This window comes from Pempheris klunzingeri, chromosome 5, assembly GCF_042242105.1.
Source record: "Pempheris klunzingeri isolate RE-2024b chromosome 5, fPemKlu1.hap1, whole genome shotgun sequence".
Taxonomy (NCBI): Eukaryota; Metazoa; Chordata; class Actinopteri; order Acropomatiformes; family Pempheridae; genus Pempheris; species Pempheris klunzingeri.
This window is the reverse complement of record NC_092016.1, coordinates 19,688,656-19,702,634: the sequence shown is the minus strand read 5'-3', so window position 1 is coordinate 19,702,634 and position 13,979 is coordinate 19,688,656. Positions and strand designations below refer to the sequence as shown.

The following is a 13,979-nucleotide window of genomic DNA, read 5'->3' as shown; positions in this document are numbered from 1 at the left end:
ATCTTTAGCAAATCTCGACAACATGTTGTGATAATAACAATGTCACAATGTGTTTGCGGTTAGAAGTGTGTGTGAGAAGTGAGTAACAGATCTTTCCGTGGCCAGATGGCTGTGATTAACAGTCCAAATAAAATATATTGAGATTGTCTTAGTTACAGTGGTTTTACTACAGCACTACAAGTTGGCCACTATTCATGGCAAGACTCCCAGCATCAAATATTACTGCGATGAAATAGCCTGAAGGAAAGCAGGTCTGTGATGTGTGATGTACTGATCTATTTATCTGTGATGCAACTACCTTGTCTGCTTAAAGAGCAAAGCTGCAATGTAATGACATGTGACATTTCTGCTTCATGATTAGGGCTACACTGACAACACATACAGCATAACAAGTGTACCTTATGCATGTTGCATTTTGTGTATAAAGGGTGCCTTGCAAACAGATTCATTATTGTGTTAAACTTGGCAACACTCACATGCACAAAGACACTGAATACTTTTTTTAATAGCTTATTGATCCACTCATTGGCCTTGCACTTTTTCATTCTAATGCATAGTCTTGCGAATGCCACACACTGAGTCCTCGATAAGTAGGAATTATTATCAATAACTACATCAATATCAGCTTTCTCTTGGAGTTTACATTGTGATCATTTCATTGCGGGGTAAAAGGCAGAAAGACAGAATAAACTGCAAATGGAAAGTTATGGAGGAAATGGTGATTTATGGAAAGACTTTACAGGTATTTTGTTAGTATATTAGTATATTCAGCTGCTCACACAGGCTGGGAGAATTCAGGGGCTTCATCGTTGATGTTTGCCATCCTCACACGGACCGTGGCAGTGCCGGAGTGAGGCTCGTCCCCGCTGTCCATTGCCATCACCACAAATTCGTACAGATGGTTAGGCCTCTCATAGTCCAGCCGGCCCGCGGGGAAAATGGTCCCATGGGGTGAAATGCTGAAGTCCGGGCTCAGGGTGTAATAGGTGAGCTCAGCGTTTAACCCAGAGTCACAGTCTGTTGCCAACACTGGCAGGAGGAGAGACATCACAAGAGGACCATCAATTTACAGTTAATCGAAATGAGCTGATGAGGTGGCATCAGCTGATGAATATGTTGACATCTGTGTAGATCATTATCTCTTTATGGCCTTGCTAAACATGTAATAGATCATAAGCTCTGACAGCTACAATCACTAGCACACAAACTGCACTGTGCCCCTCCACAATTATAAATATCATTTGCTAAAATGAGCTCAAAGAGAGCAGAAAGATCCAGTGAAATGAACAAGCGGTATTTTCTGTAGGTAGTGTTTGGAAACAAATTTATTCAGAGGTAATTACACAGAAAAACTATAGATTTGTTTCTAATGTGTTTATGAGATTTTTTTTTTCTAAGACTTCAGCCGCACATATTGACACCTTGGTAGCAAAGCTAATTTAAGTCATAGTTTGTTGTTGTGAATTTCATTTAAACTCACTGTTTTCATACACTCTTTCCCCTGTAGCTCATAACACTTGCATATTGCATATTCATTCTGATTTGTTTATTTCCTCTGTGTCGAGCATCAGCACTTGCAGCCTGTGCGTCTAAAATTCTTCATTTTCCCTCCATCTCAGTTCTCAGTTCAAGATTTGCAATTTACTATATGTTCTTTGTATAGTCTGTATTATGTGACTCACCCATGACTCACCAATGTTAAAGAACTGAAGGCATTTCCATTAAGCCTCACAGCCACCGCTGCTTCACTGTTTTATCCAAAGATTATTTATGTCTTCTTTACTATTAACCTCTGTGAGTAAAGTTGAAGTGAGTGTCTCATTGTAAAGTATTCATCTGTGTCTTTGCCCAATTGAATGCAAGCTGATGGGGTAATGGGTAATGGGGATTTCACTCCCTTGGTGCCTCAAACCTTTGACATTTCATTAGTTAGCTGTGCAGTCCACCAGCTTAAGAAATTATCTCTCTTTTTCTCAGATTTTTTGCCCCCTTGATCTCAATTGTTGGGGCATCCTGGGCCTGTAAAGTCATATATTTTCATGGTGGATCAGCTACAGTCCATTTGCAGCATAAAGATCTAACTTTCCCAAACGGTAGCTCTTGGGACTCCCTGTCTTTGCTCTCTCTACCTTTGATCCCTCCACTGCTGAGTTCTTTCTGTTGTACTACTTGTTTTATTTCTTGTTGATGCATTGGTTTATATTGGATGCCATTTTCTCCTACTGCTGGCTCTGCACTGCCAACAATTTCTACCGCTCTAGGCTGGGGATTCGAATGTTTTCAGATTAAATTTGTTCCATTTTTCTCTCCCAGGATCCACGAGAAACAATTGCCCAGCCAGAGATTCCCACGAATCACCAAAGCTAGCGCAAGTGGGACAGGAGACCAACAGGCACAGAAACATTCGACAAGATCTTAACAGTGAACACAGCGAACTGTAAGAAGAATACTCCTTAATTTCTGAGTAAAGTACAAGAGACGGAGAAAAAATCTTACATCCTCCAAATGTCATTTTTTCAAGCAGCAAAAAAGAGAAGGTGCGAGTGAGCACTGGTTATAACACATTTCGAAACAAACATCTGAATCCAATAAAAAGATGTAGTGCAGGAAAGTTTCTTAGCTGGTGTTTATCTTTATACACATTTACACTCAAGTTAAGCAGTGCTGATGGCAATCCATTCGCCTTCAGCCTCATAATTGATAATTATAAGGTAGCCTCATGCAGTAACAGATAAATTGACATGCCATAACTCATACAATACATAATAAATCAAAACAAATGTTTGTAGCAGCTAGTTTAGTTCAGTATAATTGAGATTAGGATCACGGATCTGAAACATCTATTAGTTTCTTTCGGTATGCAAAAATGGAAGCATGACGGGTCTATAGGCTGAAACAATGACTTGAGGTCTGAGTTGCAGCTTTGGCTTCATCCCAAAGTACATCTGTTGTTTTCCTATAGATAAAGTGACTTTTTGGACAGTTTCTCGCTCCACTTCAAAAGGAAACAGATGGATGTGAAATATGGGGGTCAGAGGAGTCTCACCTTGCAGGAGTGATGTTGCCGTGGTTACAGTCTCAGGGACTCCATCCACGCTGTAGATGGATTGGAGAAACTCGGGGACGCAATCATTCTCATCCGTTATCAACACCTGAACCTGATTAGTGCCAGTGTGTTGGGATAAGAGGAGTGGAGAGGGGAGAAGAGGAGAGGGGAGAAAACAGACTAAATCAAAGTAGAAGAATACAGAATTAGCCTCTTTTTAATAACCCTCGATTTCAGGAGACAACCATACAAAATTCCCTGTACAGGAAGCTGACCCCAAAACTTAATCTAAATTGCATTTTATAGTTTCTCAAGTTGCCAGTTCAACACATTTTTTATCTTCCACTTCATGATTTTCCTGAGTCAAAAATAGAAATGTTCTGAGCATGTGTGTGTTTTTCGACAAAGGCCCTTAGCCGCCCCTCCGCCCTACAAGCTCCCTGTCACCACTGTGTGTAAAGTGTGAAGTGACAGCTGAGTAATAGTCCTGAAATAGCTGGGATAGGTTTTCCCAGTCTCCATCTCCTACTCCACATGTAGCTGAGCAGAAGGAGCTTTTGCCTGCTAAATTTGTGTTACGACGTGAAAGCCTGACATGATAATTGGGAAACAAAATCTTTGAATTAATATTTAAAATGATACTGAATTCATGAATACTTTATTTAAAAGTATTCTTTTGTGAATGAAGGATTTTGAGTTCTCATGCCAAGTGCCTCGCTATATTTTACACCGTTCATCTCCAGATCACAGTCTCTACACAAAGCACTTACTGAGACACAAAAACAAAAGGGTGAAACAAACCGCAGAAAAATATCACTTGGGCCCCTGGTCCACTTGTTAACATTTCAAAACCATTCAGCCATGCCATGCCCTTAGACAGCCACAAACTCTGCTGCTGCTCCTCTGTAGTTATCGTCAAGCAGCAGGATGTCAATAGGTCGGCACTGAGATCAGATCATTGCCATAAATGCAGCTTTGTCAGCCACATGACATTTAGGTGTCTGTCTGAGAGCTTTGTGAAAGTCCAGTGGGAGAGCACAAGGCAGCGAATCTCAGCAACAAAGCAGACTTTTTATTTCAGTTGAATTCAGCACCAAGAGTAAACGCTCGTGTGACAGATACAATAATAAAACACCACTGTGGGTGTCAGCTTTGTGTTTAGTTGACCCGAATGCATGAACTCCTATATGACTCATGTTTGCTGCTTGTATCAACCTCTAATTAAACTAACCTCTGTGGCAGTGCTGAGGCTGCCAGGCTCCTCGCTGGCTCGCACCATCAGTAGGTAGCGTCGCTGGTCACTCTCATAATCTAGTGTCCTGGTCAGACTGATCTCCCCTGTCTCCTGCCGAATGCTGAAAAGGCTACTGGGATTGATCAGCAGGCTGTAGCTGACTGGCTGCTTCTGGAAGGAAATGGCAAACACCACGAGGAAGCTGCAGAACAAAGAGAAAGTGATTAAAAGACAAACGAAAACAGTTTTTAATACTCTATTTCAGCTGCACACATGTGGATTTAATATCGAAATCCTCTTTTCCTACATCAGCATGGCGCTATAATGAAATCAATTACTGTATGGCCCATTGACTGTGTGTTATAAGACGGTCAATCAGTACTTGTCAGTTCTGTGTGATAATGTCTTACTATTATGCAGAAATCAATGTTTGTTTTTACGGTAAGAGAATTTGTGTTCCCCTAATGGTGTGTGATGATCATACATCATCATTCATGCTTGAGCGCGCTGGTGTGACCACATGAATATTCATCAACATAAGTCTCAACAGTTATTGTTTGCAAATCGACAGCCAAAGACAAATGTGTCTTTCTGCAGGTCTGCATTAGTTATTGAAGGACTTGTTTTAACAAAGACATATAATGTATGTGTGCCTGTTTTAGTTGTCACAGACATTTTAGGTTTTTATACAGTAATGTACATGTAAAACTGTCGTGTAAATGATTCAGTATGATTTCATGCATGCATGAATTATGGCAGATATGAGGTATACTGACAATACACTTTTTAACATTTGAATATATCTTATATCTATATATCTATCTCATATTGTATTCTACAGTATCAGACAATTCTACCTATTGAGGCAACAATAAAGAATCTGACAGAGTGTTTAGTGATAAGCACATGGGAATAGACCACATTTAAATAAGCCCCAGCATAACTGTTTAACTACAACAAAAGACTTCAAAAAGATATCACATCACTGTAAGTTCTACTGAAAAGGACAAATACCATCAGGCAATGCTGAAAATTACAAAAGAAAAAAATATAGATTCATTTATTTCAAATTGTTGAATAATATATCATAATGTTTTTTCCTGTAGCACACAGCCCTATTTCATCCCTGCTTATGTATGTGTGAGTGACATGTGGTACTCACGGCTGCCCTTCAGGGGTGTTCTCTGGTATGGAAATGGCGTAGCTGGTATTGGTAAACTGCGGCGCTCTGGCTCCTGCCACTATAGACAGCATGGCAGGGGCGCTGCGGCTGCCCAGGCCATCGAGGGCCACCACGCTTAACAAATACTCTCTGTCCCTCTGAAGCACCAGCCCTGTGGTCGCCACCTGGCCTGTCTTCTTGTCCACTGCGAAGCAGCCGTCACCGCCTGCAGGGAAAGACAATGACCTCATTTTCAAACACTGGATCCAAACCAATCCAATACTGTTGGCTTGAATACTAACTCAGAAATGTTACCCAAATGACAATTTGAAATAGGTGGTTCTGTCTTGCTAGGTCTGCTGAGTGAAGGCCTGTAACACATAGTTTTTCTTTTCCTCTTATGTGACACGTTTAAATTACTATTTACATGAAATGTATTTATTTATCAAAACATGTTTCTAGTGTGGACATATGAATAAACTATCTAACACACAAACTCACTGGGTATGCTTGAAGGCACAGTGAGCAGGATTTTTCTCTTGCAGTTTGTAATACCAGAACATTCATACATACATACATAGATCGATCAATGTTCACCGTGCTCCTATCATTTGAACATGGGCTCTACTATGATATAACATCCAATGGATTAAGATATTTAAAGCAGCTTTATTGAAATGACTCATTAATTGCTATTTTGTATTCAGGCAGCACGGTAGACATTCAACTGTGACTTTAAGCTGCATTTGCATTTACTGTTATTCATTTGGCAGAAGCTTTTGTCTAGAGCGATACACAAATTAGGTACAATCCAAGCCACAATAGATCGAGGAAAAGCCTTTGAGAACTGACTAGTCGTTGTTCATTGGCAGATTGTAGGGAATGAGAAGCTCATAAAACTGAAAGAGGGAACTGAGGTAGGTGGGTGCAGTGTTAGTAATCGCGCAATGGGCGAACATTAGCGACTTGAAGTCAATGTGAGCAGCGACTGGGAGCTAGTGGAGCGCAATGAAAAATGGCCATAAACTGATATATTTTAAATTCATAAGTAGACTGTATCTTATTTGCTGGTTCGACTGTTGCAACTGCGTGATGGGGTATGTAATATTTTTTTCTTGATTAACTTTGAATGCAAATATGAATAAGCATAATGCATGAGAATAAGTAAGAGTATAAAAATAGGGAGCACACAGTTTAGTGTGGGGACACACAATATACTGTATATGTTAACATAAGTAAAGTATATATACATAATACATCATTTTGAAAGTGTGGCAGAGCTCAGCTGGATACTAACGTTGTACTGAACAGAAGGCCAGGATGGGATCACCTGGTGTTCATCCACTTTGAAATAGCATTGTGGCAGCTGGGTATCATCAGCACAGCAATGGGAGGAACAACTATGTGAGTGGACAATTGAACCAAGGCTAGGTGGTGTAAGAAAAGGGAAACAAGCACTAATCCTTGAGGCACACCAGTGAACAGGAAATTATGACTCTTTTCTTTGCCATACCACACATACCTGTGAAGTACGACTCAAACCAGAGCAGCACTGTACGCAAAGGGCTGTCACGATAACTGCAATATTGCAATACCCCGCTATTGACATGCCAACCGCGGTGGATAGCAATCAACTGCCACAACTGCAAAACTGCACATTTTTTTCCACATAATCCACGTGACTGGTGCTACCATTGTGCACGCTGATGAGAGCTCTATAATATGGGACCAGGTCTGTGGATCTGCAATCCTCATACCTCGCTATTGAGCCATCCTTTAATGACCATGGTGGAAATTCCTTCACCACAACAGCACTATGTACCCGTGTCCAATAGAACAATGAAATAATTATTTTAACTTGGGGTTAGGCATGATTTTATTTTTAATAAACGATGTTAACTATCAGTGAAGTAAATAAATTGATTTATTACTATCTATAAATTACCAATATTTGTACAAACTCCTAAGTTTGTACTACTGAGTAAAAAGTTCATACACGTTCAGCCCACTGGACTCTTTTGAAGATGGTGATGGGGTGTCAGGGGGAGTTGCAGTGAATGTTTTGGGGCTTGACATTGGGGACTTAGTTTGGATTGGGTCCCGAGGTATCCTCCTCCTCCTCCAATAGTTCAGCTCTATTGTGATGCTGGTTTATGCACTTTAGCACCTCAAATTAACATTCAAAGTACAAGTCTTAATCAATGAAAAAATGTAATGTGTACCTCAAATACTGTTGTTCACTTTCCAGATTAATTATGAATTGTGGTGTTAAATGTTTAGTAGTTGTTAGTAATTAGCCATAGTATTAAGTAGAAACAGAATACTTCACAACTGCTTTATTAAACATTTACTGACTAGAGTTGGAAAAACAGTTAAATGTATTTATGTTAACATTAGTTTATTGGAATATTAAAAGAGAAACTGTTCATGTAGTATAGTACGTGCACCGCTTACCCCTCCATCATCTGCTGCTGTCTCTGTCTCTCTCTTCTCTCTCTGCTGCTGTCTTATTATCTTCCTTCTCTTTTGTGAAAGTCCATATGAATTGAGTTGTTTTTTTCCACCTGGACCTGTATGATCTGCCATTTCTCCTCTAGCTTTCCGCTGTAACTTGTGTCACTCAGCACTGATCGTCATACCACCCTGTTAAGAGTAGGGTAGCTCCTTTGAAGAATAGGGCAGAGCATTGTGTGTGCGCATATCAAGTGTGTGGTGGAGCAAGTGAGTTAGAGCGAGTGTGAGAGAGTGACGATGAATGCAAGCAGAGCAGTGAGAAAAGTTAGCAGTTAACTTGTCAATCTGCCAGTGGGCTTACATTTAAAATTATATTTGAGGGTGCACTGAAAGCATTTGGGCACCCACGTCTTAAAACGCAATTGTTGACAGGAAAGGGGCAGAGGAGAAAACGTCACAATCAGCTAGGGCAGTGCAGGCGGGGCATCAAGGCCCCTGTGGCTGCAGGGCATACAATTTCTTTGTGGGCCATAAGACCAAACTGAGGGGGCACGGTCATTATGGCCGCAGTGAAATTCCACCCCTCTAGCTGTCACTGAAGAAACATTTTCATTCTCAAACTGCCATGTGATCTTTTCTATAGATTGGAGAAAAGAAAGAAACATTGACTCTAGTGTATTTCTGATTTTACAACATATGGTCTTTTGTCTGTAAACAATAGTACACCAGTTTCACTTCTGAACTAGAGAATAGCTGTTCTCCACTAAATCTGTCTTGCTTTACATAAAATCATGGATAATTCAACTAGTTACAACTCTGCAAGTTTATCTGCGATGACAGGTACATGGAGCCGTGATGAATGGACATGAATGCACTTGCTAGGTTATTGTACATTCAGTTCAGGTGGAATTGGATACCACTTTTTACCATTAAAAGGGAAATTTGTTTTAATTCACTATTTCTTTCTGACATGTATTGTTTAATCCACAAGGCCCAACACACAAGTTGAGAATTACGACTCCAACACCAACTTACAATGTCAGTTTTATGCAGATGATACAATCTCGTATACACATGGCTCCTCTATATCCTGCATAACCTCAAAGGTTTACTGAATGCTGATAAGGCAGATGCTATTTCATTCCTAGTAACTCATATTTCTGTGGTATCCCCCTTAGACATGATGGTGATGGAATTTAAGTTGTTCAGTACCTGGGAATTTGTTAGATGGCAGTCTCACTTTTAAATCAAATGTGTAACGACTGGCACAGAATCTGAAGGTAAAGATGGGTTTTATATATTGGAATAAAGCATGTTTTTCTTTTGTGCTATTGAACATTATGTCTGTTTGACTATGGAGATATCCTGTGCTCACATGATGCTTATTCCACCTTAAATCAATTTGTGGCAGGTTACCACTGTGCCTTGGATTTTATTATGGGACATAAACATCGTACTCATCACTGCACTATATGAAAACGTAAAATAGAACTACAACTCTTTTTGCCATAAATGTCACCTACTAAAGCTCCTACTAAAGCTGCCTCTGTATATTACATCTTTTCTGAAATATAAAACTGCAGTTCACCAGACTAGATGCAAGAACTAGATAAGTCTGGAAACCCCACAAGTAGATGCGGAGCCTGGACAAACTGCCTTCCGTTCATCAAATTGGAGGAGTTGGAAGTGCAATTTTGAACATTTTTAGAAATGTCCATGTTTGTGATGCTGTTTGTATGTGCTTGTGCATGAATGTTTCTTTGTTGTGTGTCTTATCTGCTCTGCTTCTCCTGCTGCACTTAGATCTGTCTCGCAAAAGTCATCTTGATCTTAATGAGACTACCTGATTGAATAAATCTGATTGAATGAAACCTACATTGTTGATATCAATATTTGGTAGCAAGCAGCTGGATTTTCAAGATTTCTGTTAATGCACTGCGACATATATTTATGCACTATGGCCATCAATTGATAATTAGTCCAATAGCGTGAGACTATTATCACACGTGTGTGTTGCATCCCTTGTAAGGTTTTGCACAGGCATGCAATGCGATGCATGCACATGCAGGTGACTAAAATACAAAGGGGGTATGCTCATATAAGTATAATACTATTGGTAGTGCACCTCAAAAGGATGAGACTTTTAATAAATCCTATTTAAAAAACCAAACTAACAATGTGTCCATTTATCAATACCCTCCGGCTTTCCTACCCTGACTGTGGATCTTAGCTAGTGGATCTTATGTTATGAAGTCCATTTATTGTGTTGCTGAGATATCTACTGAGGTTAACATGCTGACCGGCTAGGCCCGCGCCGTACTGTCTTGTAGTACTGCATTGTACCTCAGGGGTGATAATGAGCCACTGTAGTGTCCTGTCTGCGCTCAGTCCTACAGAAGATGAAGAAGTGGCGCTGCCCAAGCAAACAACTAACATCCAATACATAATGCAACTAAGAACAACAACAACAAATTGTACTGAAAAACATTCCAGATGAAGAGGCGGTACATACTTAAAACTTCTATACATTTTTTTTGTTTGGATTAAGGCCAGTTGACTTTGAAACAGTCACTGCCCATGGTATCCAGCTGGACCAAACACTCGAGAGTGAGGTGAGTCAGAAATACACTCATAGGGGCTGGAAATGAAGTGAGGGGTTTCAATTAAGAGCAGTCCAGGGCATCTTATGACCACCAGTGAGATCAAACGCGGTGCGACTGTCCCAGGGCAGAGAGCCGGGATAAGGTGCTAAACTAACCCAGTTTGGACCCGGCTTGGGGAAAGGTGGAGTGGATGAAATGCTGAGGCTGGCCAAGTAGACTAAGAAGGGTAGATGGCTGGAGGCAGACTCTGTGTTTACATCAATGATGGTTGGTGCTTAAATGCATTCAAAGCTGATGGACAGTGTTTCCCAAATGTTAAATTTGAAAAATATATACATGTATATGCACATAAATAACTGTTTATTTTGTTTTTACTCCTAAATGTATTTATCTGTATCTACGTGTGTGTAACATGAAAGTGTGACTGAAACTTGAACCTTGAATGTGATGAGGCAATGGCGATAGACTTTTGACGACATTGCAAGATCTATTGGGAGAGGAAGACGGTGGGAGGAGGAGGTGAAATGCTTCCCCCCATTTTTTGGAGCACATGGCCAATTTTTACACATTGCACCTTTAAAAATGGCTCACAAATATATAATTTTATTCAAAAAAAAATAAAGACATAATAATATCTGTTGCTTTTAGAAAATGGTACTCAAACAGGGTTAACCAGTGCATTTCTTGGGGATTATTTTCAGTAGCAAGACAGTGTATGTGAGTATGACTCAAACAGTGGCCATGTTCATGGGCACAGGTTGACAGCTGGAGGCAGGAACACTCCACCAAAAGCAGAGAAGTAGAGGACTGCTAGCAAGCAAATATTGGTGTGAACCATCTATGATTTTAAGTATTAAACAAAATGGGCTTTACAAATGTTTTATAAGGAAGGAAACATATTCAGCACAGCTCTTGGACCTCAAGGATACAGTGTATGTTTTGGTGAGAAACACTGATAATGAACCTGACCGTTATTTCTTTACAAGGAAATTCTACAGGGCAACCTCAGATAAAATACCTAATTTTCACTACTGTTAAATACAAAAAAATTTTGTCAAACAGACTGGCATTGCTCATGAAATGGCCAGCTACTCTTATCCTCTTGAGGTCTTAAAAGTTAAGTACAGGATAAGAGGGTCAAATAAATACATGTGAAATCTTAAAATTGGGTCTCGATGACTCTGAAATGAAAGTGTTTGGTTAGCTCAAGCTTTTATTGGTAAACCTCACTGCTTAGATTTCCCAGCATGGTCATACAGACTAAGGGTACCTTTTGGTAATTATGGTTTACACATAAGGGAGTTGTGTAATGGACTAATGTGACTCAAGAGGAAGTCAGTAGTGTTTTGTAAAGCCCCTTTGGCAAGATTAACACATCCCTCCATCTCTGACATGCCAGCAAACCTCTATCCCCTCAACCACCAGGGGGTCTACTACCCTGGCAGATTTCCAGCAGCCCACTGTGCGAGTTTGTGTGTGAGTGGATGCTTGTGTATGAAACAGAGAGAAGCAGACAGATAGACAGAGTGCATGATAAGTGCATAAACAAATGTGCAAAGGCCCCTGGCTGTGTGTGTGACTGTGTGTGTAGGAGATAGAGCGTGAGAGAGGACAGAGATACAGAGGCAGAGAGAGAGACAGGGTGACAGAGAGACAGAGTAACTAATGGACACCTAAAGAGTGTATGAATGCATGAATTAATGTGTGAACGCCTGCGGCTGTCTGTCTGAGTGACTGTGCTGGTGTCTGACTAGCCTAATAGTTATTTATTTCCAAGGCTCTATAGCCAGTCAACCTATTTTAACAACACAGCCTATTTTAATACCACTTCTACCGTATACATCTTGAGAGAGTGTGTGTGTGTGTGTGTGTGTGTGTGTGTGTGTGTGCATGAACAGCAGAAAGCTTACCATCTGACAAAAAGTATTCCACCTCTCCACTTTTGCCCTCATCCCCATCGTGAGCCTGAAGCTGGTAGACAAACGTTCCCGCAGGGGCCTCAGGGGAGACAACAGCCAGGTAAGGGTACGGCTTCATATCCCACTCTGGGACGTTGTCATTGACATCAGAGATCTTCAGCTTCACCTTGTTCAGGTACCAGTCTTGGCCTGAGGGATAGTGCAGAGACAGTGACGGAGCTGTGGTTACTAAAAGTGACAGCTGTCATGTAACTGTGTGTGTAGAGGGGAGACAAGCAGCCAGGGGAGTCAACTGATGGTACAAGAATGTGAGACATAAATCCTCTCCAGTAGTTGGCAAAACATAATGCTTAGATAGATCAGAACAAATCTCAAGGATTCTTGTTTCTGTAATGTGGAACTGATACCAATACCATCTCGATTAAGCTCAGAGTTTTGGTCCAAGTCAATTGCTACACTATCTTTACCATGGCAATTTAACCGCTATCTTTCTACTTCCTTTTGCTTCACCATAGCTGCCGGGTTTGGGAGAATGCTGTAAGTGAATGTCAGGAGAGCTGTATGGACCCAAGGTGGAGGTGGATGGATCTGACGTCATCCATCCATTCTCCATCAGGGCCCCCATCCAGACACCCAGGTTCCCATGGGAGAGAGGCTCAGCCACAGTCTCATCTACCAAGTCTGTGTAAGGCTACCTTGATCTCCCCACAGGGGCCTAGGGATGATGCCTCATGGCTGCAGGCATTTTGTCGCCTGCGCACTGCCTCACTGGAATGAATAAGAAGATTCCAGGAATCCAATTACCAACTCACTCACCCTGACAGACAGCAAAGAGTGCACAGCAGCGCCCAAGGAGAAGCGGTGTACAGCAGTGCTGCAGTTTCTATGACAGGAGTGTGGTGTGCCTCACACTGGAACTGATAGTGGGGAATCATTATCTACATTAAATACAATGACACAATGTGGAAACAGTGTGTACAAAAAACTCCTGACACTGTCACGGACCCAATCTAGGGCACTTTTTGTGTAGCATCTATTCCTGCAAAGTGGAGCAAGTCACAGAATTGTGAGTGGAGACACTATTTCCGCAAATATTGGCTGTGATCTTGTGTCAACGTGGCATGAAGGAATGTCAGAAGAGCTGCCAACCAGTTCAGTAGGCTGCAATCCACAGAGGCCATCTGCCTCACCCCAGAGAAGAACCCCCTGCCAGGACAAACACACACAAACACACACGCAGATATGAACACAATCGCAAAAATTTGACATACAGGCAAATCACCCCGTCACACCCGGACACATGCTTGCACACTTGACGTAGCTGACATTAGCATGTCTCTTTCTGTCTTCTCTTCTCCTCTGTCTTTCTCTCCCTGACAAACACACACCAGTGCACACTTGCGGTGCATTGAGGTGAGTTACCTAAGGGCTAAAAGTAACTATGGATTTCAAATCCCATTATGTAAAAGCACTCCGGTGTGTGTCCACGGGCTATATATGTACTTTTTAATCCAAGACAAAAGCAGCAGGAGTTTGCGATGCTTTCTTTCACTAGTTGCGG

At 41.2% G+C, this 13,979-nt stretch overlaps 1 protein-coding gene across 1 annotated transcript in view; it reads right to left on the bottom strand.

Annotated features, from left to right (window-relative positions):
- Positions 1–13,979, bottom strand: part of LOC139201792 (neural-cadherin-like) — an 81,931-nt gene that overhangs the window by 46,297 nt on the left and 21,655 nt on the right. The window contains exons 2-6 of the mRNA XM_070831216.1: positions 12,410–12,607; positions 5,443–5,668; positions 4,278–4,482; positions 3,047–3,158; positions 780–1,029 (exon numbers count right to left, since the gene is read on the bottom strand). Of these exons, the coding sequence (XP_070687317.1) occupies positions 780–1,029; positions 3,047–3,158; positions 4,278–4,482; positions 5,443–5,668; positions 12,410–12,607 (991 nt within the window). The remainder of the gene's footprint in view (positions 1–779; positions 1,030–3,046; positions 3,159–4,277; positions 4,483–5,442; positions 5,669–12,409; positions 12,608–13,979) is intronic.